This window comes from Quercus robur, chromosome 8 (genome assembly GCF_932294415.1).
Source record: "Quercus robur chromosome 8, dhQueRobu3.1, whole genome shotgun sequence".
Lineage (NCBI taxonomy): Eukaryota > Viridiplantae > Streptophyta > Magnoliopsida > Fagales > Fagaceae > Quercus > Quercus robur.
The window spans coordinates 41562340-41586184 of NC_065541.1; the positions used below are offsets into that span (position 1 = coordinate 41562340).

Consider the following 23845-nt stretch of genomic DNA (forward strand, 5'->3'; position numbering starts at 1 on the left):
AACAAAAACAAAAACAAAAAACAAAGTGAAATAGAGAAAGAAAGACCACCCTTTTTTGTTATTGTCATTATCAGATTGTCACTTTTGGATGGGCTAAAATAACCTATATATACTCATTGATGTTAGGACTGCATGGGTTGGATTGGGCATATTAAAGATTTTTTTTTTTTGGGTTTTTCTAACGAGTGCTCTTAGGGCACTCATTAATAATCCACTTTAGGAAAATTTTAATATCACTTTTATGGAAAATGAAAAAAGTTATCAAAATATTAATTACTTTTTTTTTCATTTCCCATTAAAATTTTCTTTATATGGATTATTAACTAGTGCCCTAAGGGTACTCGTTAGCATTTCCTTTTTTTTTTAATCAATCAACCTTTGTTGGGTTGGAAAATTTCCATACTGCCATCAACTCACCAACCACCAAAAACGGCAAGTTTGTTTAAAATTTGGGCAATTTCGATTTGATGGATTGGGCAAGTTAGCTTTAGTTATACATTGTATACTAAACTTTAAAATTTATTTTACCATTTACGGACAAATTTAAGAAGTTGCATTTTCTCTAAATCTTATAAGTTATGAAGAAAATCATAGAAAGTGACCAATTTTCTCATAGATCATACACACGTCTTAAGTTATGAGTACTTTCTAACTTTTTCTCAAAAAAAGAAAAATATAAGATGTATGCTTACGAATATGTTGGCAAAGTATCATTCATTTTCCATATTAACATGTGCTAATCGTAGAGTTAATTAAAGAAAAAACTTAAATTTGATTTGAAATATAGACTAAAAATAGATGAATATATATATATATATATATATATATATTGTACAGGCCACGGCTATCGGCCTGTACCGAGCCCATGACACGATTCCTAAATGGGCCCTTCCTGCCTTACTTACTAATTGAGTACCAAGTCCATTCCCTAGACAGGCCTAGTCCAAGCTCATGGCTTGACCAAACATCTTCTATTATACCGAGATCAAGAGATAATGCCTTGAGGGAATCCGCTCACTGAGCATCAATTGGTGTCTGATGCAAGTTCCAAGAGAGTCACATTAGTCACGAGTAGCGGGTTTCATCTGGTTAGGAATATAGCTCAGATGGACCCCCCAACATAGGAAACAACCCTCTCATCATGACGATCCCACTAAGGGAAGTCTATAACTAAAGACCGATGAGTAGAGGAAAAGAGGTTGAAAAAATTAGGGGAGAGAAACATGAGAGTAGTGAGGAGAAACACAACTCGGGGGAAAAGAAATCCAATCTGAATTTCATAGAGAGGGGTTAGTTACATTGTGAATTCTTGGGGAGGGTAAGAATACGAAAAAGTAAGACAAACCTAAAGAAAAACTTTCGTTTGTCTCCTATAAAAACCACATCATCATCTTTGGGGCCTCCCATTGATGGATATTCTTGACCCATAATGCAAGTAAATTGTGGAACTTAGCCCAAAACCCCACACATATATATAAACTCAACCCGCCACCTAATTCAACTTGTCGCTTTTAAACCTGCCCAATCCGCTTGAAAATCAAAATCATACACGTGCGGGGAAACGGATTGAATGGTTTGGGTGGATAGAGCAGGTTGATATAGAGGGCCTATTTGACCATTACTCCTCCAGTACTGAATCTACTGATGAAACACATTTGTTTCCAACCATCCACGCATGCAACATTATAACAAGTCGTATCAAATATTAATTTTTGGGATGTGGATATCACTTTCAGTCACTGTTACAAACTAACTTCCACTACAGCTCACAGTGTTAGCTAGGGCTTTATAAAATTAGAAGAGAAGGATAAGAAGTAATAAAGCATCAGTGCCTTACTATTTTTGGCCTTAGAATGGTCGGGCGTGACCTTCCTAGTTCCTACGTGGCCATTCGAGGCATTTTTAGCGAAGCAATTTAAAGCTTGGAATCTGAATGTTTGTCAATATCCTGAGGGGAAGATGCTCCTATGTACTAGGGTTTGTTTCTTTGTGTTCTCTCTCTCTCTCTCTCTCTAGTTATCTACTTTTTCTTAATGAATATACTTTCATTGTAGCATAGAAGAAAAAAATATTAATAATAAAGCGTGGAATCTAACCCACGAAGCAACTTCTATTATCAAGTCGTTCATTGATTGGTTTTTTTTTCTTTCATTGGCCGGTTCCACTGGATTCTCCATTGCCATCTAGTAAATATAATATGTGAGGCCTTGAAACATGACAAGAGTATAATTTAATTGCTTGTAGACTAATTCCGTTCACACTCACAAAACTCCAACAAGTATACATGCGGAAAAGTAGATTTGGAATTTAACTATTTGAGTCTCTCAAATGTATACCATGAGAACCAAAGATAGAAAAAGAAAAAGGAATTAATTAACTTGTGTCTTACTAGAAAAAGTGGTACAAATACGAACAACGACCTAAAAATACTGTATAGCTAAACAAAGTACATAAGTGGATTCAACTCATATGATGGACCACATCACTCTAAGCCATAGACGGAGGTAGACTTAGGCATTGGGGAGCAATGGCCTCCCTAATTTTTTAAATAAAAAATATTAGTATATATATAATATATAGCTACTAATTTTAGCAATTTCGTTCTATAAAATTACACTTTGCCCTCCTTAATAATATCATTGATTTTTTTAAAAGTAATGCTATAGTCACAAACTTTTCTACATTTTTACAAATTGTTGAGGTAATAAATTTTTATTGCCCCACCCTCCCTTAAAAGTTACCATAGCTTTTGAGTGGAGTTATGGTGTGCCTTTGTGTTAGAACATTTTTCTCTCTCCCTTGTGTGTGTGTGTTTGTTTCTCAAAAAAAAATCTAAACCTACCACTTATATCACTTTTTAACTTACTAATAACTACTCACCATATCAACAATTTGTCAAAAAAAAAAAAAAAATTGTAACTCTAGCATTTTCCTCTTACTAAAGGCCATAAAAAAATTTATAGGTACAAGCCCAAAAAAAATTAGCCCAACAACAAAAATTACCAATCGTAAAACTAAAAACAATTAAGTTCAACCAACCAATTTTCTCCAAAAATAGATTTGGAATTTAACTATTTGAGCCTCTTAAATGTATACCATGAGAACCAAAGATAGAAAAAGAAAAAGAAATTAATTAACTTTCCTGTAACCTATTACTGGCATAAGAGGGCTATAAGCGCATTCATGAACCATTAATAGTCATTAATGAGTTAGAAGAAACGCAAGAGACATTGAGGGTTTCTCAAACATTGACATGAAACAAGGTTATATAAAGCCAACTCTAGCTAAAGATAAAGGTACACACTCTTAATCAAAAAATACTATTGAGATTACTTACGATATATATCTCATTTGCCTAACTTAAGTATCGGAGGGTCCTTAACAGGCACCACCCCGGTGTTGTTCATAGTTTGCCTTTTGTCTTATATCAGGAGGTTAAAGTTCATCCATTCAACAGAGATGAGAAATTTGTTGGAAAAATACATGTTTGTATCGCATACAAAACACACGCAGCGGAAAATTAACCTATCTACTTTATTCGCAATTGATAACATGTACTATGTAAATTTCAGAATATAAGAACAAGAGAGTGTACCTTGGCGCGGTGAAATTTAAAACCAAAGATTAGAAGTACTTGGGAGCAGTTTTAATCTTCACTCCAATTCCACTTGTGCCCAAGAAGTGTGGTCTCTCAATCAGTTTATATGTGTGTATTCATGGGAGAATAAGAGAGTGTCCTACACTCACATACAAACATTTCATTCTCTTACCAAATTCTATGTGTTTCTCTCCTTATAACTGATTATCTAATTGGACTAGCCTTTTAAGCCATTCCAATTAGGTTTTAGTATGTGACTTGGAGTGGGACCAAAAAGGAACAAATAAGACTATCCCTTGGGTTTTTTTGTCAACTCTTGACAAGATCAAAATTACCATTAATTATATTTAATACCACTATATAAATATAATTGCACTCTAGGCCTTATTAATAAATTATATTCCAAAACTTTATTATACATGCAACTCCTTCATAAAATATTTGTAGTAATACAAAGTCATAAATATAGACTGCCACTTTGATGATTACTACATCTTAATTCTTGAGTACTCGATTTAATCATTTAAGTTATTCATCATATATTTATGAAATGTTTCATAAATTTATACTTTAGTAACTCCTTACTAAAGTAGTTAGGCCTAACATTCTGAATAATCAAACTCATTAAATTTATCTCAAGAGAATATTTTATATCTCTGTTAAGAGATTATGAATTCCTTCTTGAGAATATATTTTCCATCAACACTAAATGTGGCTACTCAACATACTGAGATTTTGATCGTTACTTTAGATCTCACTCTTGACATATCAAAACAACCTACACTTCATGATTAGGTCCATCATTCTCTCAGGGTTAAGAGTTCATGTAAATAAAAGTCGTGAGATTTATTATTTTGAATAATAAATCTCACAGTGGTCCAGTTCAATATGTCTTAACTCTTAAAACATATCAACATATTAACTAAAAGTCTCCACTTCCATGATCAAGACAAATCATCTTAGTTGATATGTTATAGTCTTCGCAGATAAAATGCCCAATTTCATCACTGATTACGAACTAAAATTTTGAGTTTACAAATAACTTGTGATTTATATTTTCTGTGACTAAATCACATAAATCACATACTATGCATCTCATGAACTATATGATAATGTCCAAATATTCATGTTATCATTATTTTAGATAATAATAAAACAACTTTATTAATCACAACATTAAGTCATATACAATGTCATACATAGCATCATACAATATGATTTAAGAGCACTAATCCTAACAAAATCGATTGATAATATTTCCCAGTATCATCAACTACTAAAGTAATTGAGTGGACATTCCAAATTATAGGGACTAATATGTTAATTTTGAAATATTAATGCATCCAAGTAGTCAATTAACCTACTAATTTTTTGTAGGTTTCAATTAATTTAACTAGTAAAGTCTCTTATTGTCAAATAAGAGATTTGGGTTCGAATCCTACTTACACTAATAACCAATTTGTATATTGTCCTGGTGATAAATAACAAAGCAAATATCAAAGGTTCAAATTCTATCATATGTATTAAAAAAAATAAAAAATCACCTATTGATTTGTTAATTATGGAATTAATTTTGGGTGGCAAGATAGACCTTGCAAATTTATATTGAATTAGGGTATTACATAAATTTGTGATTTGAATTAGACCTAAGAATGACAACTAAATGGGTTTGGGATGAAAAATGTCATTCCAAATCCAAACTCTTTGAATATTTTATATTCTAAACCTTATTACATTTTAGGAGTTCCATTACAAACTCATTCTATTTATATTTTTAAAACTTTAGAAGTCATTTTGAACCTATCCATTTATCTTATCATGAATTGGGTCAGTCTAATTACATAAAAAAATGATGTTATAAAATGCTTAAGTTTGATTTTTTGGTTGATTTTTCAAGGAAAAAATAGAGGCAAACTTTTGTTGTGTGGACCCAAGTTTGTTTTTTTTGTTTTTTTTTTTTTTTTTTTTCATACCATTTCAAGGGAGAAGGCATATTACAAAAGTGCAAAACCAACTGGAGAAAACCAGCAATGGTGAATTGGCACACGGGTTGCCAATTTAGCTACAGACCATAGTTCTTTTACAACCACATGGGGTACCCAAAACACATCACAATGAAAGCCAGATTGAGTTAAAAAACAAAGATCAGCTAGTCTAGTACTATCTAGCTAATCAGAGGCTCTTTTCACCTTGAATGTCTGTAGAAGACTCTTGCTGTCACTAAGAAACAAAACATGTTGAAAACCTTGATCTTTTACTGCTAGTCCAGCTTCAACAACAAACTCCAACAGTGCCCCAATTGATGTTCTAGCGTTACTACTAACCACTCCAAAAAACGTCTTATTCCCCTGAATTGTTAATGCTTCATAAGCAGTGCCATTTCTATTTGGTCTCTTGCTCCTAGCTCCTGCAAGCTTGATGATTAGTTACCAGTCCCCTGCTACGGACTACCTCTCTGATCTGTAGCATCTGTCTTCTCTGCCTGCTAGAGTGCTATAGCTTGAGAGGGTGTCCTTGTACCTCTTAACTTGAATTGGACACCAAGATACTTGCTGGGTTGTTGAACCAAGTTGACCTGAAGAGTCTTGGCAAGGCCAATTTGTTCCTCCGAGATGGAGCAATACCACTTCAGGATGAGCATTCCTACCAACTTTGACTCCTCTGATTTTCTTAAGATCCTTAGCTTGGGTTAAGGAAATGGAGACAATGTTTGCACACATAAGGAAAATATATGGAGATAAAGGATCTCGTTGTCTTAAACCTTGGAATGTCTTAAAGGACCTTGATTAAATTTAGAATTAATAATAAAAATATTTTATTAATCTATATCTATATCTATATATATATATATATATATATATATATATGTATATTAATATGCAAAACTTAGAGAAAATCCAACTAGATTCTACAATTGAAGTCCAATTTTGCGTCATGTGTCCTAAATTATTTATTTTTAGAGAGAGTTTTATTTCTTAATTTTGGAGTTAAATGTGAGACTATATCATAAATATTCATCCAAGTGAGTTATTGCATACAAAAACCAAAGAGTCTAGAATTAATTAACATAAAAAAATTTTAAAAATGGACAATTTCCATTTTCTACCTAATAATAATATCCTTACAAGACTTTTTAAAGAGTTAAAAAATATATATGTAAGAATGACTATCAATAAAATTTAAATTATATATGTAAGAATTATACTATGCATCTTAATGTATATCTTTTAAGTATATCCATGCATATGCATGGGAGTTACAAGCTAGTTAAATAGATAACTGGATTGTTTCTCAAAAAAAGAAAAAAGAATAACAAGAAAAGATAATCGGATTAAGATTTCGTGCATAAGGTGTGAAACCCAAATTATTCCTTAAGTATTGAATTTACACCCAAACTCATTTAAACCAAATCCATTGACATATTTAATGGGTAAAACATAACAAAGTGGGTTTTAGTTAGCTCAATTGGTAAAGTCTTTGATAGTTAAAAAGAGATATGGGGTTCAATCTCCACCTATACCAAAAACCGATTAGTGTCTTGGTTTAATGTAGGGATTGCAATGGGGAGGGATGAGGGTGAAGATTCCATCCTTCGACCCCATCCCTACCCCGTCCCGTATGACAAGGAAAACTTCCTTACCCCATCCCCACCCCTTGAGGACTCACGGGGACTCGTCTTGCCTCGTAAAATCCTACTTCATGTTAATTTGCCCCACAATTATTACAATTTTTTTTTTTAATAAAACATGTTTCATTAATATAAATATACTTGAAATTATAACTAAATTTATCCCATTAAATCAAAATAATTTTTAACAAGAACTGAATAATAGTATTATTCAAGCGTATAACAAGACAATATCACGACAAAAATAAAAATCTAAATAGCCATGCATTTAAATAAACTAGTATTGATTTGTTTGTTTAAATAATAGGAATTTAGGGTATGAAAAGTTTACAATTATAACCCTTATCAATATGGGGTGGGGCTAAAATATCTAAATTCATCCCCGCCCTGACCTGTGGCAGGGGCTAAAATCTTGTCACATCCTCTCCCCACCACCTATGTGGGGTGGGAAAAACCCGAGCGAGTGGGCACAAGGGAAAGGGAAAAATTAAAATTGGAGTCACCACCTAGTTATATGGTTTAGGAACCATGAATATAGCGTCCTTTTGAGGAAGGACTTTTGATCTTACTATTAGAGTTTGGGTTTAGAGTTTAGGTACGCTCTTGGAAAGGTGTTAGGCACCTAAGATCACCCAACCCTAAGGTTTGCCTCCTATCATTGTGTCCTATATCTTAACTCTATTAAAAACCATTTAAATACTTGTATTTTAGACTCACACACACACAAACACGCATCTAGCAAATAACATGGCATCTTTAACCCTAAACACATATTTATCCATCTATCTAAAAAAAAAAGAAAAGCCAAACATATAAAAGAAAACCTTAGCATTCATCTAAAATAAAACAACAACTTAAACATGGCAGCAAGCATATCATCAAACAAAACATATCAAAAACAAAACGTTAACGTACTAAAAACCCTAACACAAATGCATGAACATTGCTAATGCATGGCTTACCCTTTACAGGCTTTACTTACCTCTTAGCAACACAACACCAATGACATCAATGCATGAACATGTGAATGAATGACATAGCATTAAAACTAAGAAAACCCTAACCTAAACCCTAATCTAAACATGTGATAACAACAAATATGTTAAAAAAAAGGCAAACAAACGGTCATAGGGCTTGAAACATATGGAAATGAGTAGGAATGGCAACGGGTCGGGTTCGGGCCGGGTTTTTCCATATCCAGACCCGGCCCGTTTACTAAACGGATTTTCTTTCCGGGGCCCGGACCCGCCCCCGTCGGGCCCCGTTGGGCCGTGGTACTTCAGGGCCCATTCTGTGGCCCAATCAAAAAAAAAAAAAATGTTGGCCTAATATTGATTTTCTCGGCAACCAAGCAGGAGGGGAAAAAGAAGACTCAAGAAAACCCATTATTTTCTCAGCAACCAACAGATCGGAAAACCTTTTTTTTTTTTTCATTACAATATTTTCCCACATCAAAAGCAAAAACAAGAATTAACATACAAACCCTAGGTCTGAACAATAAGACCCTACAAAGTCAAATCAAACAAGTCAATCTATTCAACCAAAATAGCACTAAAACTGGAAATTACAAATTTGATTCTTCGAACAAAAAGAACGATTTTCACTACAAAAGCTTGATTTCACAACGAGGTGAGGGAGATGAGAGAGTTGCGGCCTTGTGAGGTGGAGGAGGGCCTAGCGAGGTGAGGGAGGAGCAACGGCGCCTACAGGCTGCGGCAAGGTGAAGGAGCCAGGGAGGAAAGACCAGCAAGGTGGAGAACGGAGCGGCGCCGGCGAGGCGAGGCGAGGTATGCAAGGAGCAGCGGCGCTGGAGAAGTGAGAAGCGACGCCGGCGATGTGAGCATGGGAGGCGAAGCAGCGGCATCGGCACCGGCGATCTTGCTCAAGTGAAAGTGAGGGTGAGGGAGAGAATGGGAGGCGGCTTGGGAGAGAATGAGAGGATAAGAATGGGTCTGAGGGATTTGGGAGAAAAGTGAGTATTTTATAGTTAGGGTTTTTTTTTTTTTTTTTTTTAATATTATATATACGAGTCGGGTTTGGGCCAGGTATGCCTAATACCCGGACCAGACCCGAACCCGCTTCGGGTTTTTTAATGAAAACCCAGACCCGACCCTAATGTTAAACGGATCGGGTTTTACCCGACCCATTAGGGTCGGGTCGGGCCGGGTACTTGTGGGTCGGGTTCATTTTGCCATCCCTAGAAATGAGGCTTAGAAAAACATGTGAAGGCAGAACAAAACAAACAAAGAATTATGGTTTTTTGGGTAACAACATCACGCACACTAGAACAGGTATGCGTATGCATGAGTTCAACCTGCGTGCGCAAGCTAAATCATGTGTACGCAGATCCTTACCTAGAAACCCTAATCAACATAGAAACAAAGCAAAAACCAAAAACGTAAAATCTAGCAACCTATCATGCTTAAAGATAGGAAGAAAACCTAAAATTAACCTAAACAAACAAACCTAAACATAAACTAATCAAAGAAACAAAGATTAAAGCATAAAGGAAAAAGAAAAGTTTTTAAAGCATACCTTAAAGCAAAAGCTCCTAGACTTGATTTTTGACTGTTCCCTTCAGTCGAATCTATCACAATTCAATAAAATAGTGATTAGTAATCTTAAACTCAAAGAATTGGGACTAGAAAAGGTCTCAATCAAATAAAAAGAGACTTGAGAGTGTTTTGTGAAAAACTCCCTTTTGATTTACTATTTTCTAGTGAATCTTAGGTTTTTCTCATGGGATTTCTATGTGTTTTGAAAATGTACTGTATGAGGCTTTTTATAGTTGAAAAAATGGGGTTTGGAACAGTTCCCAAACAATGTGAGATTCGTTACAAACCTCAGCCATTATTGCAGAAAACTTACCTTTCATATGCTTCTGAAACCCTAGTTGCGTACGTAAGAACGTGCTGCGTACACAAAAACGTGCCTGCGTACGCATGCTTTAGCTCGTGCACGTAGGCTGAGAGCCACTTTGGTCATTTAATTTTCCAAAAATAGATTTTTGCTCGTCTAAAATGTTATATTCTCCATTTTAACACTCCTCAAGTCAACTTAATATTTGATTGGGCTCTAAACTGGCCTTGGGCCTTAGAGTTTGAGCATTATTGGGGAAAAGGGACCTAAGTTGTAAGGGGTACAAAATGCGGTGTCTATAATGCGGGGTGATGCAAGAAGGAGCAGGGCAGGGCAAAATTGTCTTCCTTAACTAGTCTAATAATAAAGAGCGCAATTATTAGAAGCGGACCCATAAGTCAAAATTTTATTTTAAAAAAATTGCACATAACAAATGACTTGTATTATTTTAATGTATGGTTGAGGATGTAGGGCAAGAGTTTGGTCAAATTGTTACTAGTTGAGATATAGATACATGGCTATTTTGAGATATGGACATATGGCAATTATTCGACATTTGTCTAAATTCCAATGTGTCCGGTGCATAAGAACACTAGACGTAAGCTAGTCCATAATGAAAATTGCAAAAAAAAAAAAAAAAAAAAAAAAAAAAAAAAAAAACCCTAAGGCCATATCCTCCGCAATTAGCATATACAATACATATCCGGACTGGGCCACACGATGGCCCAATTGATAAACCATTCAGATCTCTTCTCCATCAAACACACCAAAACTAAATCCCTCTCAATTCCATGGCGCCAAACTCTCCCGCCAAAACCCCACTTCCCGCCAATCCCAACCCTCCCTTTATAACCCCCAATCGAAACCCATCTCTATCATTCCTTAAACCCAAGCTTTTTCTCCCTCTCTGTTCGACGAAATTCCTCAGAGGACTCTCACACTCTCAAACCCCTTCAACGAAATCGTCAAAACTCTTTCTTAGCCATGGTAGTGCCATTGGGTCCAGGAAAATTCTACGGGTCCAGCCTCCCACGCCCTCGGATCTACACTGACGTCAAGTACAGCGACGAACGGGTCGACCCGCCAGTCCCGGTACTCGACCCATTTATGTCTTGGGCCAACGAGGCTCACTGGTCCATGGGTGGCCTCAGCTTCACGCGCCTCCGCTTCCAGGGCCGCATCGAAGGCAGCGTCACCAAACTCCGGGCCGAACGCGAGAGGATGCTCAAGAAGGAAGCTAAGAACCCCGATTCGCCAAATGGGTCTGGCCCGAATCGGCCTATGAAGCCCGTTTTGGGCTCGGATTCTCCGCCGCCAGCTCCGATCGCGACGAAGAGGCGGAGATATTTAGCAATGATTGAAGAGGAGGAAGAGGAGGTTGTGGTGGTTAAGAAGAGGAGGCTGGTGAAGAAGCTTGGGGATGATTTTGATAAAGTGGCTATGGAGAGTGAGAGAAACAAGAAGGTGGAGCCAAAGAAGGATTCGGGTCATGGGTCGGGTTCAGTGGCGATGAAGACTCGGAGCCGGGTAGAGGAGGAAGTGGGTGAGAGAGTAAATAAGTCGAATTCCAAGGGGAAGAAGTTGAAGGGTGGACCTGGACAACCTGGAGGTGTAAAAAGTGGGAATATTAGGACTTCTCCAAGACTAGCAAAGCGTGGGTCCCCTTAGATCTATAATTGGGTGTCTATGGAATGTAGCTATGGATTATAGTTTTTTTTATTTTATTGAGCTTGTACTTTGATTTTTTTTTTTTTTTTTTTTTTTTTTTTTTTTTTTTTTTTTTTGAGTTTGTATTTTGCTATTAGGTAGGAAATGGAAGGTTGGAAATCGAATTTGGGTTTGATGAGAATACAAGATTTGGTTTGTCTTTGAACAAAATTCATAGTAGATTTTATTGTGCCAAGGTGTTGACTTCCTATACTTAAGAAAGAAAGATTTACTTTTATCCGTAAATGAAGGTCAATCTAAGCTGCGCTACTTGGATTTGTAATGTATAACAATATGGTTGTGCTTAGCGTGCAGGTTATGAATTGTATTGGCTGTTTGTGTTTTCTGTAAATGATTGGGATCATAAGCACATGCAGCATGATACTAGTTGTAAGGGGTTTTGTTTTGAGCCTACCTAGTTTATTTAATGCACAAGAAAATCTAGTTCTGAAAATTAATATGCTTTTTTATGAGCAGGGAATTGATTCATCACTGGTCCATTATGATTTGAGTCTCCCTGCCGTATCGTCTTGACTCGTTAATTCCAAAGGGAAGCTTCGCTTCATATGCATTGCATTTCTAAGTTAGATTTTCTTCGCTCTTTTGCCTTTGTCCTTTTTAGGTCCATTTGTGGTTAGCCAATTAAGACAACACAAATGGGGCCCATAGTAGCTGCCCATGCCATCCTTATTCAAGTGTCGGTCAAAGTCTTGTGAGAGATAAATGGATGAATGGAAAATTCTCCATGCCCAAAAGGCATAGTTAAGCAAGCCAATCAGACTAGAAATTTGCCCCATGACACGCAAGTGAAACTTTCCTAATATTCAGCCAAAAAAAAAAAAAAAAGTGAAACTTTCCCAATATTTCCATAAATTCTCTATGAAGGCATCACATAAAGATGAGATGTTTGAATACTTTGCTAGGACTTTTCTTTTATAACCCATGTTACATCATGTCGGCTTACAGAGCTAAACTATGGTACCACACGCATGGAAATTCTCTCATTACAGCCAATAATTTCCATTTTGGTCACCTTTTTTAAGTTTCAACATCATTAATAAGATCATTTCCCCCTTATTTAATTGCATCTTCATATTTGGACTCAACACCATTAATCAATGTCTAATATTCTGTTGATTACTGTATTGACCATAATTATTTGCATTTTTTGGGTTAGTGGGAGATGCTGGCTGTGTTAGGTGCAAGGTCATACACCAATGCCCCATGGCCATGACCATGAGTGAATGCATTGTTAATTTAATGATAAATCACTTTCTTAGAATAATAATTAAATAATTAAATTCACTATAACAAATAATTCAAGCTCCTACCAGAGAGAGCGAGAGAGAGAGAGAGAGAGAGCGAGAGAGAGAGAGAATTACATGGTGTTTATTGTATCACACCATCAAAGGGGTGCATCCATTACAGTATATAAAGGAAAACACTACTACTACGACCCGAAAAGGGGCAGTACAAATGTCATCATGTCATGGTATTATGGTAACTCTCCATTAAGTTGCTGGAAAGCTTGGAAATGAACCTTGAAAGCTGCTTCCAAAAATATAAAGGGGTAAAGAACGATTGTAGTGTTCAGTTGTTCATTGTGCCTCTTCTTTATAAGCTTCAGTATAGAGAGGCTCCTCAAATCTTTTCCTTGGGTATTTGCTGATTACAAACTAAGAAACTTTCTGCACTAGCTATGTTTTTCTTTTCTGGATAACAAGTTCCAAAAAATTACAAGACTTCCCGTAAACTTTGCTTCAAGAACACTCTATACTTATCTAATTCACTTTAATCTCAAATAGATAATGTCTATGGACATGGGGCGAAAAAGGCAAGACAACAGCCACCTGCTTCTCTCCTTCGCCAAACCACAAATAAGAACCCACATTTTCCCACAAACAAATCAAATTTTCTGATAAAAGAATCAGACTTTCAGTGTCCCTCCAAGCACAATTCTTTCAAATATCCCTTTAATTGATTCAGTCCTCGGATTCTTGCCAAATTGCAAGATTGTTCTGTTATCAGACTATATGTTGACCGCCTTTCCCACGGTACAATACCAAAATCATCATTATACTCTTCCATTCCTCCAACAAATAACTGCCAGACCAAAGCACCTGCCCCAGCCCGATTTTTCTTTGCAGATTTATAGATTACATCAAAAATGGTTTTATAAAACCTATCTCGCTGAGATGGTTGGTAGTCCTTGTTCAGGTTTGACAATCCAAATTCAGTGAACATAACAGGCTTCTTCAGTTCCCTGTCACCATCTTCAATGTGTGAAAGCATCCACTTTCTAACAAATTTAATTTTTTCGTCTAAGCCTTCCTCATGAAACCTACCACAAAATTAATGGATGAATTGAAAACAGGTTAGGTGTACTATCAAGAAAAGACATAGCACCTTTTCAGGAATACAAGAAAGGTTTGCGGAGATATATATAGCCACTTTGAAGCTTGACCATAAAACAGTCCCAAAGGAAACATGAACATTTCAATGGATTTGCATCAACGGATAAGCAATAACTAATACCGGACAAAATGGAATTAAGCCAAGTTTATATGCAAAAGGTTTAATTATTTTCGTTTCCAAAATACTTCCAAGTTTGACTTCTTTGGCAATAACTAACATCAGACAACTTGGAATTAAGCCAAGTTTATAGACATCAGGTTTACTTATTTTGGCTTCCAAAACTTTTCAAAGATTTGACTTCTTTGGTAATTTGACACCATCAATTTCATAGAGTTAACAATCATGTAATACTTACCAGTGGTCTGGGTAGATATGAACGGAGGCAAAATCAACATAAGAGATCTTGGAGTTGCGAATAAAATCAGCTCCAAGTCTGGATGCCCATTCTTCTGGGTTCATGGTCAAACTTTTGGGGGTTTTAGGACCATAAAATCCTTCCAAGCCAACAGTTAGTAGATGGTTCTTGTCAATTGATTTCACAAAAGCTGACATTTCTTCTATCCAATCCTGAAATTCCATGCCATGCAATAAATTCATACTCAAATATCAATCAATAACAGGTAGCAGAATCTCTCTCTCTCTCTCTCTTCTGCACACTGAGTTATTCAAAGATAAAGCTTTACTCTTTTTTATTTTTTAATATTCCCTCTAGACCCCAAAGCTCAAACTAGAAAGAATAAAGAAACAAAAATAAGGAGCAAAATTGACTGAGTGAGTCTATGAAAGGTCCCCATAGGGAACCTTTTTATAGAAGAGCCCTTTGGACTTGCCTCTAGTCAGTAAAACCTATGGGCAATTGAACCCACCTGCTAGAACCAGTTGTCGGGTAATCCAGGGGCATTCACCCCTAACGAGCTAAGTTGTTTACACTCATGTCCAACAGCCCTAATAATCCGTGTGCTTATACTAATATTTGCAGAAGAAATTTTTTTAAAGAACATGATGCTAGATAAAGAGACCTCATCATACAAATTAACAGAACTAAATGTGGGCCCTAAAAATGAGTTGTAGACCACCAACCCCCTTTTCTTTCTTCTAAAGTTGGCAAAATAACCAGTGCAATTCATCCTAGAATACATATTTATACTAGCATCCCTTCCCCCCCAAATAACCAGTAAAACCAACGGGCAAATGACCCCATCCACTAGAATCAAAATTGCCAGTTAATCTAGGTGCATTCACCCCTTATGGGCTAAGCAGTTTAGTCATGCCCAATAGCAATATATATATTTCTTTATTTGGGGAAATATCTTGTTGCCCTAGATAGCACCTATTCTCGAACCTTAATAGATATAAAACAATAGTTAGAATCTTATTGTAGTTGAAAGTAGTGCTACATATTAGCCACTTTAAAATGGCAGGTATTCTTTACTAGGTGGAAAGGAGCAGCTCTTGAGCAAGCTAAGATTTTGGTTTCTTATCTGTTGTTTCTGGTTCCTTTGTTGATAAAATCTGTTGATTATCAAAAAGGTGGAAAGGAGCAGAATCAAGAGTTTACAACTTACTTGAAGAGTATCGCCTGAAGCATCAGACATGCAACGAGGTTCATTTATCAATTCCCAGGCAAAGATGGTGGGATCATTTCTATATTCAATTCCAGTAATAGTGTTCCTCCTTGTCAGCACAGTCTGAAGAAGGACATATGTCAGAACTAACAAAAAAAATCAAAGCAATATGACTATTAAATATACAATATCAATCTCATGATGCCTGTAAATTGAAAAGTATGTGAAAGTATTGGTTAAAAGAAAGAATTCATGGTGATTTATGTTTGTGACATCAGGCAGCTGGGTTAAGGCTTTACTGTTTCGTCAAAAGATATTTGTAGCTAAAAAATTCAATTTGACAATAGGATTTTTAGGGTGTGTTCTGAATCAAGGGGAGGGAGAACTAAAAAAAGGAGTTAATTAAAAGAAAGTAAGTTCAGCCAATACATTCAGGGATGCCAAGAGAGCCCTGAGTTTCAATAATTTTAAAACATGCAATACTCTGCCTAACTGTTTTGGATTCTAAGAAAAGCAATCACTATATATGGCCATCTAGTAGCACCCAATGACCTGTTGGTCTAGTTTCTGAATATGGTTTAATTAAAAATACCAGTATTTAATTTACAGGGCCTCTAATTGTAGAAACAGTAAATGTTTGCAAGTATTTATTAAAGTACCAAATGCTTGCGAGGCACTAAACCATTCTCTGGAGAGAAAGAAGTAGGTAGGGAGATACCTTGATGTAAGTCTTGAAATAACTGCGTATGGATGGATCAAAGAAGAAGGAATCATTAGAGGCACTTAAACCTATGCCTTCTTCCCATGCCCATTTGACATACTGAGTTTTCCCACCATATGCTTGTAAGTTATTTACTAAGCTAAGCAGTAGCCTGACCCCATGCTGTCGTGCTTCTGCAATAACATGATCCAGTGCCTGCCACCAAACCCGGTAGTCAAAATGTAATACAAAAATGATTAACATAACTTTAGAAATTTGTACTTATCAAGGTTATAGAGGAACTAGTGAAATTGTAATAGCAAAAATTCTGGCATCTTTCATCAGGTATAGCATGGCCGTTTTGATAATCCCTGGGCCTTAACTATGAGCTGTTACATTAAGAAAAGCTTGACAAAGTACATAAACATTTATACATATGTTAAACACAAATTTCATTATTATTCATATTTAGTTTCTTTAAAACAAATCCTTTCAACATATAAATTTTTAGCTTCTTTTTGGCATAAGGGTTCTTTCTATAAATGACACGACCATGAACCACACATTTCTGACCACCGCACAGAAGAGGAGGATAATTTAAGAACACAATCGGAAAATAAGGAATGAATAATAATGAATTCATATAGAGAGACTTCGTGTTAGTTTGCTTTATTGACAAATATCTTTATCCTTTGTTTTAACTGTCTTCCATTTTATTTTATTCTGGCTTAATCACAGGACAACTTTAGGATTTTCTGCATTCTCAAATGCATTTAACCAAAATCTACAATCCTTACTTTTTTACCCTGATTCCCAAGAGCCATAATGTCTCTGTTAAGGACAAAGAAATTAAAGTTAAGCAAGGTATGCATGCCATGGCTAATCACTAATGTTGTCATTAGAGGAAACCTTGATTAACAACGTTATAAACAACCAAGATCTCTGTCTCTACCCTTGTCTCGTTTGATAGCTGTTTACCAATACCAATTGAAAAGCACAATTGGCTTCAAAAAGGCCAAGAATTCAAGCACCCAACAGTCGTAACAGAAATAATAAGAGCAAAATAGGACAAAACTGGCACAAATTATGAAATTCTAATACCTTGAAAACGTGCTCATTGAAGCGACCAGGGGAACTCTGGAGGGCATTGTAAGCACCATCATTGAATGCCCAGGTTCTGCACACAGTGAGACCCATCTTTGCACCAGCTTGCAGCATTGCCCTGACCCTTGGTTTTGTATATTCATCCGCAGCATGGTCCATTAACCAGTAAGAGTTCCACCCATTAATGTAAAAGGCACTTCCATCCAACATGAACTGAGACCCATTCCTCTCCACAAAACCAAATTTTTGTTCTTTCTCATTATTGAGCATCAAGTCCCCAAAGGACAAGTAAATGAAAGTCACACATGATGCAAAACCAAGAATTGGGTAAAAAAGCCCATTTCCTCCAACCATTCTTTCCATGTGCAGAATGGGACCTGAAAATTGACAAAAGACGCAAAATTTGCACAAATTGGAAAGAGTCCTCGATACCCTTTTGGCTTTATTTCAAGAGGTTTGCGGAACCACCGACACCCAGATGAAACAATAGTATTTCAGACCCAGATTTGAACAAAAATGCATAGAACATCCAATTTCAAGGACACCCAGATCCCCCTTTGGACAGTTTAGCCCAAAAAAATATCTTTGAAGACACCAAAATTCCTAGAATTGTCAATGACACTCAAATAATTCACAGACCCATGTCAAAATGCAACTAAAGTTTTTAGCATTAAGAGAGGGACGGAGATAGATAGAGAGAGAGAGACAGAGAGACAGAGAGGGATTTGTATCGTATATTTGTATGTCGGTGTGACTGAGTTTTGGTGAGTTTTATAAGGGAGAAAATGAGCAAAATGAGGCTTATTCAAGAAATGAGGGAGGTCAAGTCGATAAGAGATAGAAAGCAAGGAAAGCACAACTGATGAGTCATAAGAAAAGCAGTCAAAGCTGAGGTGAGAAGAAAGATGGGGTGAAAGTGAAGGTGAAAGGTGGTGGTGGTGGGTATGTGGTGGAGTGTTGATATCAGCCTGTTGGTTAATTAGATCTGAGCCCCTGAGTCCCTGACTGATTGCACAATCTTCCTTTCCAATTTTCCTTCCCTTGAATTTTAATATTGTGCAAAACAAGTCTATTCAACACCCATGGGCCATGTATGTGATGTATCTCTGAATCTCTTTCACGAAACTTTAATAGGAAGAAGAAATGAAAGTGAAAAATTTATAGTGGGAATGTCTCACAATCACAGTCACAGTCACGCCTCATGTGTCATACCCAAATTCTGTACTAATGAAGAGGCTGTGTGTAAACTTTTCTTTCTGGCATTAGGTGCTTGAGATTGAGAGGAATAGTATATTAATTAACACATAGATTTTCAGAACCGGTAGATCTTAAAACAACTCCCACGTGAGAGCCAGAAAACATGGGAACCCTTCTTTGGGAGTGTTTTTCTGTTCCTCTTTCTTTTCTTTTTTTATAATACTCTCTCTCTCTCTCTTAATGATCTTATAATACTGTCTTTGCAATTGCAAGACTCAATTACCATATATGTAATTTTTTTTTTCAAAAACATTACCATATATATAATTATGTACATATCCAAATATATGGCAGAGAATTTATTTGCTAATTTTTTTTTTTTTTTTGGTTGACTGCATTTATGGGGTTACCTCTTAGGCAAGTGATACATACTTTTTATTTTATTTTTTATGAGAAGCGATACATAAATTTAATTAGTAAAATCTATTATTATGTAAAAATAAAGTAAAATCTTCTAAGCATATTTAGAAGTTCCAAACATTTATCACACCCATACTGAGTGTTAAAGTGAGATTTTGGTGCTATTGGGAAGCATTGGAAGGAGCCATTCATTGGCGGATGCAATCGGGCTGAATTGCGGGATCCAAAAAGTTAGGAAAGATAAGGCTCTAAGAAGTTAGTGGTAACAGGAGCTTGGAGGGCTCAAATACATGTGGTAGACTAGGCTTGGAGGGTCTTTTGTTATTCGCATACTCAATTTTATTCTCTAGTGGATCGATTTCGACTTGGAGGGTTGTGGAAAGATTTTTCACCAAGTTCTTCGATTTTCTCTTCGACAACATGTCTCGGTGTTATTTTGTGTTTGCATCTCTCTTCCCTACTTTTTAAGCTTTCATTTTATTGTTAATAATGGATGTATATGGCTTAGGGTAGTGTTATTGGTTGTTCATGCTTATTTATGCACTTAGTATAAGTTAGAGTAAAAGCTATTTAGTTGTAATTTTTAATTGGGAGTCTCAACAAGCTCTTGTGATTTAGCACAAATTCGAGCTTTCATGATATTTAAATATAATATAAGAATTATTGATTATATAAAAATACCATTTTTTTAAATGCATTTATAGTTTATAAAATTATATTGACAGATTATAGTTGTTTTTGCAAAAAGAAAATTTTCAAAATTAAAATTGATAAAATTCTACGCAAGATTGCTTATGTTATGAGAAGAAGATTAACGGGATAAGTCCTATTATCAATTGCAAAGTAAATGTTAGAAAAACCTAAATAAATAAAAAAACTTAATTAATAATTTTGTATTAAGAAGAATTAATTTTAAATAAAAAATTATAATGAGTTTTAAAATAAAAGGCCCCAACTTAATAAAATTGAGCCACCCTTAGTCCTTAGGGTAACTCCACCTTAGAATTTTTAAAAATCTTATCCATTAATTTTGAAATAAGTGGTAAGATTTTGTCAAATTATTGATATTGAAAAACAAAAATTGACTATCCCATTTTCAAGAGATGAGGTTCAAATTATAGACATTAGGCACTACAAAAAGTGTCACTACCACTTTGCTATCACATGAACCCCCATTTGGTAGCTATTCTAATTATTGATGATGTGGCAAATCCAATGTACTCATTTTAGACTGAATAGAGAAAATATTTTAAGAGCTCTATGATGGACTAACCCTAAGAACTCTAGAAGATCCTAATTTCATGTCACTATACTTTTGAAGTACTAAATAATTATCTTGACTTAATGGCAAGAGCAAATATCATGGAGTGGATGTCATAGGTTCAAATTCTATTGAAATATTTTTTTAAAAAAAAATGTAAAAAGTGATGCATTCCATGATAAGAAGATAGATTTCATTTCATTTAACATTTTCCTTTGAACACACTCGAGTGGTAGGCTTAATGGACTTAAAGAATATGCCATAAACCCGAAGGTCTAAAATTATATTCACCACACTATTAGCCCATTAGGATTTTCAGATTATCTCATGGGTAGAGAGTTGAATGGCTTGGTCATAGGCGTATTTAATTGTGTCCAAATACAATGAGAGTCTAATATTTATAAGCAACTATACAACCCTCAAGAAATGTACATATATATCAGTGAATTGGGGTTTATTTGGATACCATTTATTTGTTGAAAACTAAAAACTTATTGTTGAAAACACCGTAGCAAAATAATTTTTAAAGGTGTGAATAGTGCTGTGGGACCCAAATTTACCTAGAAATCTGCGTTTTGCTAAGTTTGGTGGTCCATGAACAGTGCCGCGGGACCCACAATTTTTCAGTGAAGCACACAAAATTTTCATCCCAATGCTTCGCAAACGCACACTAGATATAGCTTATTAAAGAGTTGTAGCTTACCCAAAAGTCACATCTCTCTAGTGAAACAAAATTAAAACTATAAAGTAACACAATCAATGAAATGGGGTTATTCCATGCATGAGGGTGCATTATTATGGTGTGATCACCCATCATGATTCATGACCATACATTAGCAATTTTCACTTTGGTTATGTGAAGGACTATGCTTATTATTAGATATTAACATTCCATTATCTTTCATGAAATAATACATTTTTAAAAGTAGCAAAAAAAAAAAAAAAACAAAAAAAAAACAAAAAACAAAACAAAAAGAGATAAGATAACAAACAAAAAACAAAAAAAAAAAAAAAAAAAAACAAAACAAAAAGAGATAAGATAAGGGAAAAAAAAAAAAAAAAAAAAACCTACTAACCATATATTTATGTTTAATAATTTATCAGATTTACTTTTTTGAGGAGATAACTTCTTAGGGGGTTTTCTTCTAAGTGCTTAATACAACATTAAGATACTAGCATAATTCATAACTAATAACTTAGGCTTATGTTTAGTGGACACTTATCCTTACTTTAGTTGCGAAAGAGACCATTATCGGAGGTAGTTGGTCTAGTGATCATGGGCTCACTCCTAAGGGTTTGGGAGGTGAAGGTCCTAGGTTTGAATCTCGCAATGGGAAGTGCCTGGGAAATAATTTCATACTCTCGGCTCATGCTTAGTAGCATCTTTGATGGGATTGGGTGCACAGCTATGGCTCATCTGAATCCCCTAATTTCATAGGCCTGAGGCCTAGCGAGTAGAGTATCACTATGGTAACACTTAGGTGGAAGACGCCAACTCAACTACTCAAGTCGCCTCCCTTTACCAATTTTTCTCTCACTAAAATATAGTTGTGAAAGAGACCCATCGTTACGCATAGATTTTCTCTCTAGTCTAATTGTGGAAGAGACTATACCTACTATTTGTAGTCTATTATAAACAGAGATTTACTAAGTCGTTATCTTATTTGGAAGGAAAATATAATTTTAAAAAGTTAAAAAAAAAATGAAAGAAAGTCCATCAAATATATAGTAATGATGAATAATGTATATATTTTTATTTGTTAGGAAGATAATACCAGGGAGAATCGCCCAGTTATAAGTGTTTAATACAAATTGTTGTGACACCATTTTAACCAAAAGATTATGCCTATTAGTTTTTAAAACCTACCATATATTAATTATAATTTACTTTTATGAATTCTTATTATTGTAAGACTTACACTTATAATTAGCCGTGTATACTCATTTTAGTCATTACTCAACATGCCCCTCAAAAAAAAAAAAAATCATTACTCAACACACTTTATACCTTTTTTCTTTCCCTGTGTACACTCATGAGTCATGACTTAACATACTTTATACACTTTTCTCTTTCAAAAGATATATATTTTAAAAAAGATCTGACTAATTTCATTAATAATTATATTGTTATGTTAATATGATTTGATCAAATTGCTGTATTGCCTTTTTTTACATATATAGGAAATGTGATTTTGTGCTACCCTTGGAAGGTTTCTAATGTAATGTCAGATGGAGTATTTATGAGTATGTTTATTTAAGGAGAAAAATCAAATAGATACTTTACTACCTTCATGCTCAATGGAAAATTTTCTGGGTGAAATCCGAAATCTCCTTACTCTTTAGATTCCACTGTGATCGATGCATACTTGTCCTTATTGAAATTGTAAAAGGGATTCTATCATATACCACATTCCCATTCCAAACTTAAAAACAAAACAAAACCTACTATAAGGAATAAGGGGTTCTTTTATTTTTTAAGAGTTTTAATCTATAACATCCACTTTTAATGATAGCTCTTTATCATCAGATCAATACACCAATTAATTTTTTGTGTAGATAGGGATTGAACCCCAGATCTTTATTCAACCATAAAAAACTTTACCAATTGAGCTAACTGGAACCCATAAAATAGCTTCATAACTAATGGCCTGTTTGGATAGAGGAGGGAAAGAGGGGAGTAGAATAGAGTTAGCTAAAAATAAGCTAATTGTTGCTAAATCTACTCTACTCTACTCTACTCCCCTTCCCTCCTCCTCTTCCCTCCTCCTCAATCCAAACGGATCATAAGATTTCTCATAGCTCCGGAACAAGGGGTTCTTTAGTTTGGTCATTATCAAAATATGATTGTAAAAATAACAAGTAAAAATTGTTGGCTAAATAAGAGCATTGTTGTAATCATGGCAGGGAATTTAAGCTATTTATCTACACGGCTCTGTTCCAAGCAAGCATGTCATCCGTACTGTAATTGTGGAAATGACAATGAATAATGTATATAGTTTACTCTGTTAGGGGATAACACCCGGGATAGTCTCCTTAATTGTAGGGGCTTTAATATAGTATGTATATGTTTGTAAACCATTTATAAAAATATTATGCTTAATAGTTTTGTGGTCATTCTCTAAATATGTTTTAAAAAATAACAAGGAAAAAGGGAAAGTCAACTAATCAGGTAGTAATGATAAAAAATTTACATGGTTTAATTTGTTAAGGTGATAATATAGCTCGGGGAGTGTCATAGTGAGCGTTCAATACAAAATTAAGATACCTCTTCATCTTGTCATTCAAGCATGCACCTTGTTTCAATTTTGGAGAGGAAAAACTTTTTATCAGAAATATATAGATTTCCTAAATCCTAAGTTGCTATATATATATATATATATATATATATATT

General features: G+C 35.1%; 2 protein-coding genes across 2 annotated transcripts; one reads left to right on the top strand and one right to left on the bottom strand.

The window, feature by feature from the left end:
• Positions 1-10891: 10891 nt before the first annotated feature.
• LOC126695547 (uncharacterized) lies at positions 10892-11963 on the top strand. The gene has a single exon (XM_050392352.1). It carries the CDS (start codon positions 11070-11072, stop codon positions 11751-11753), a length of 684 nt encoding a protein of 227 aa, XP_050248309.1. The 5' UTR covers positions 10892-11069; the 3' UTR covers positions 11754-11963.
• A 1198-nt stretch (positions 11964-13161) lies between these two features.
• On the bottom strand, positions 13162-18854 carry LOC126695545 (mannan endo-1,4-beta-mannosidase 2-like). Its single transcript, XM_050392351.1, has 5 exons — positions 17574-18854; positions 16491-16688; positions 15773-15895; positions 14563-14774; positions 13162-14133 (listed from the first exon to the last, which is right to left on the bottom strand). The coding sequence occupies exons 1-5, from the start codon at positions 17937-17939 to the stop codon at positions 13728-13730; spliced, it is 1305 nt and encodes a 434-aa protein (XP_050248308.1). The 5' UTR covers positions 17940-18854; the 3' UTR covers positions 13162-13727.
• Positions 18855-23845: the final 4991 nt, after the last annotated feature.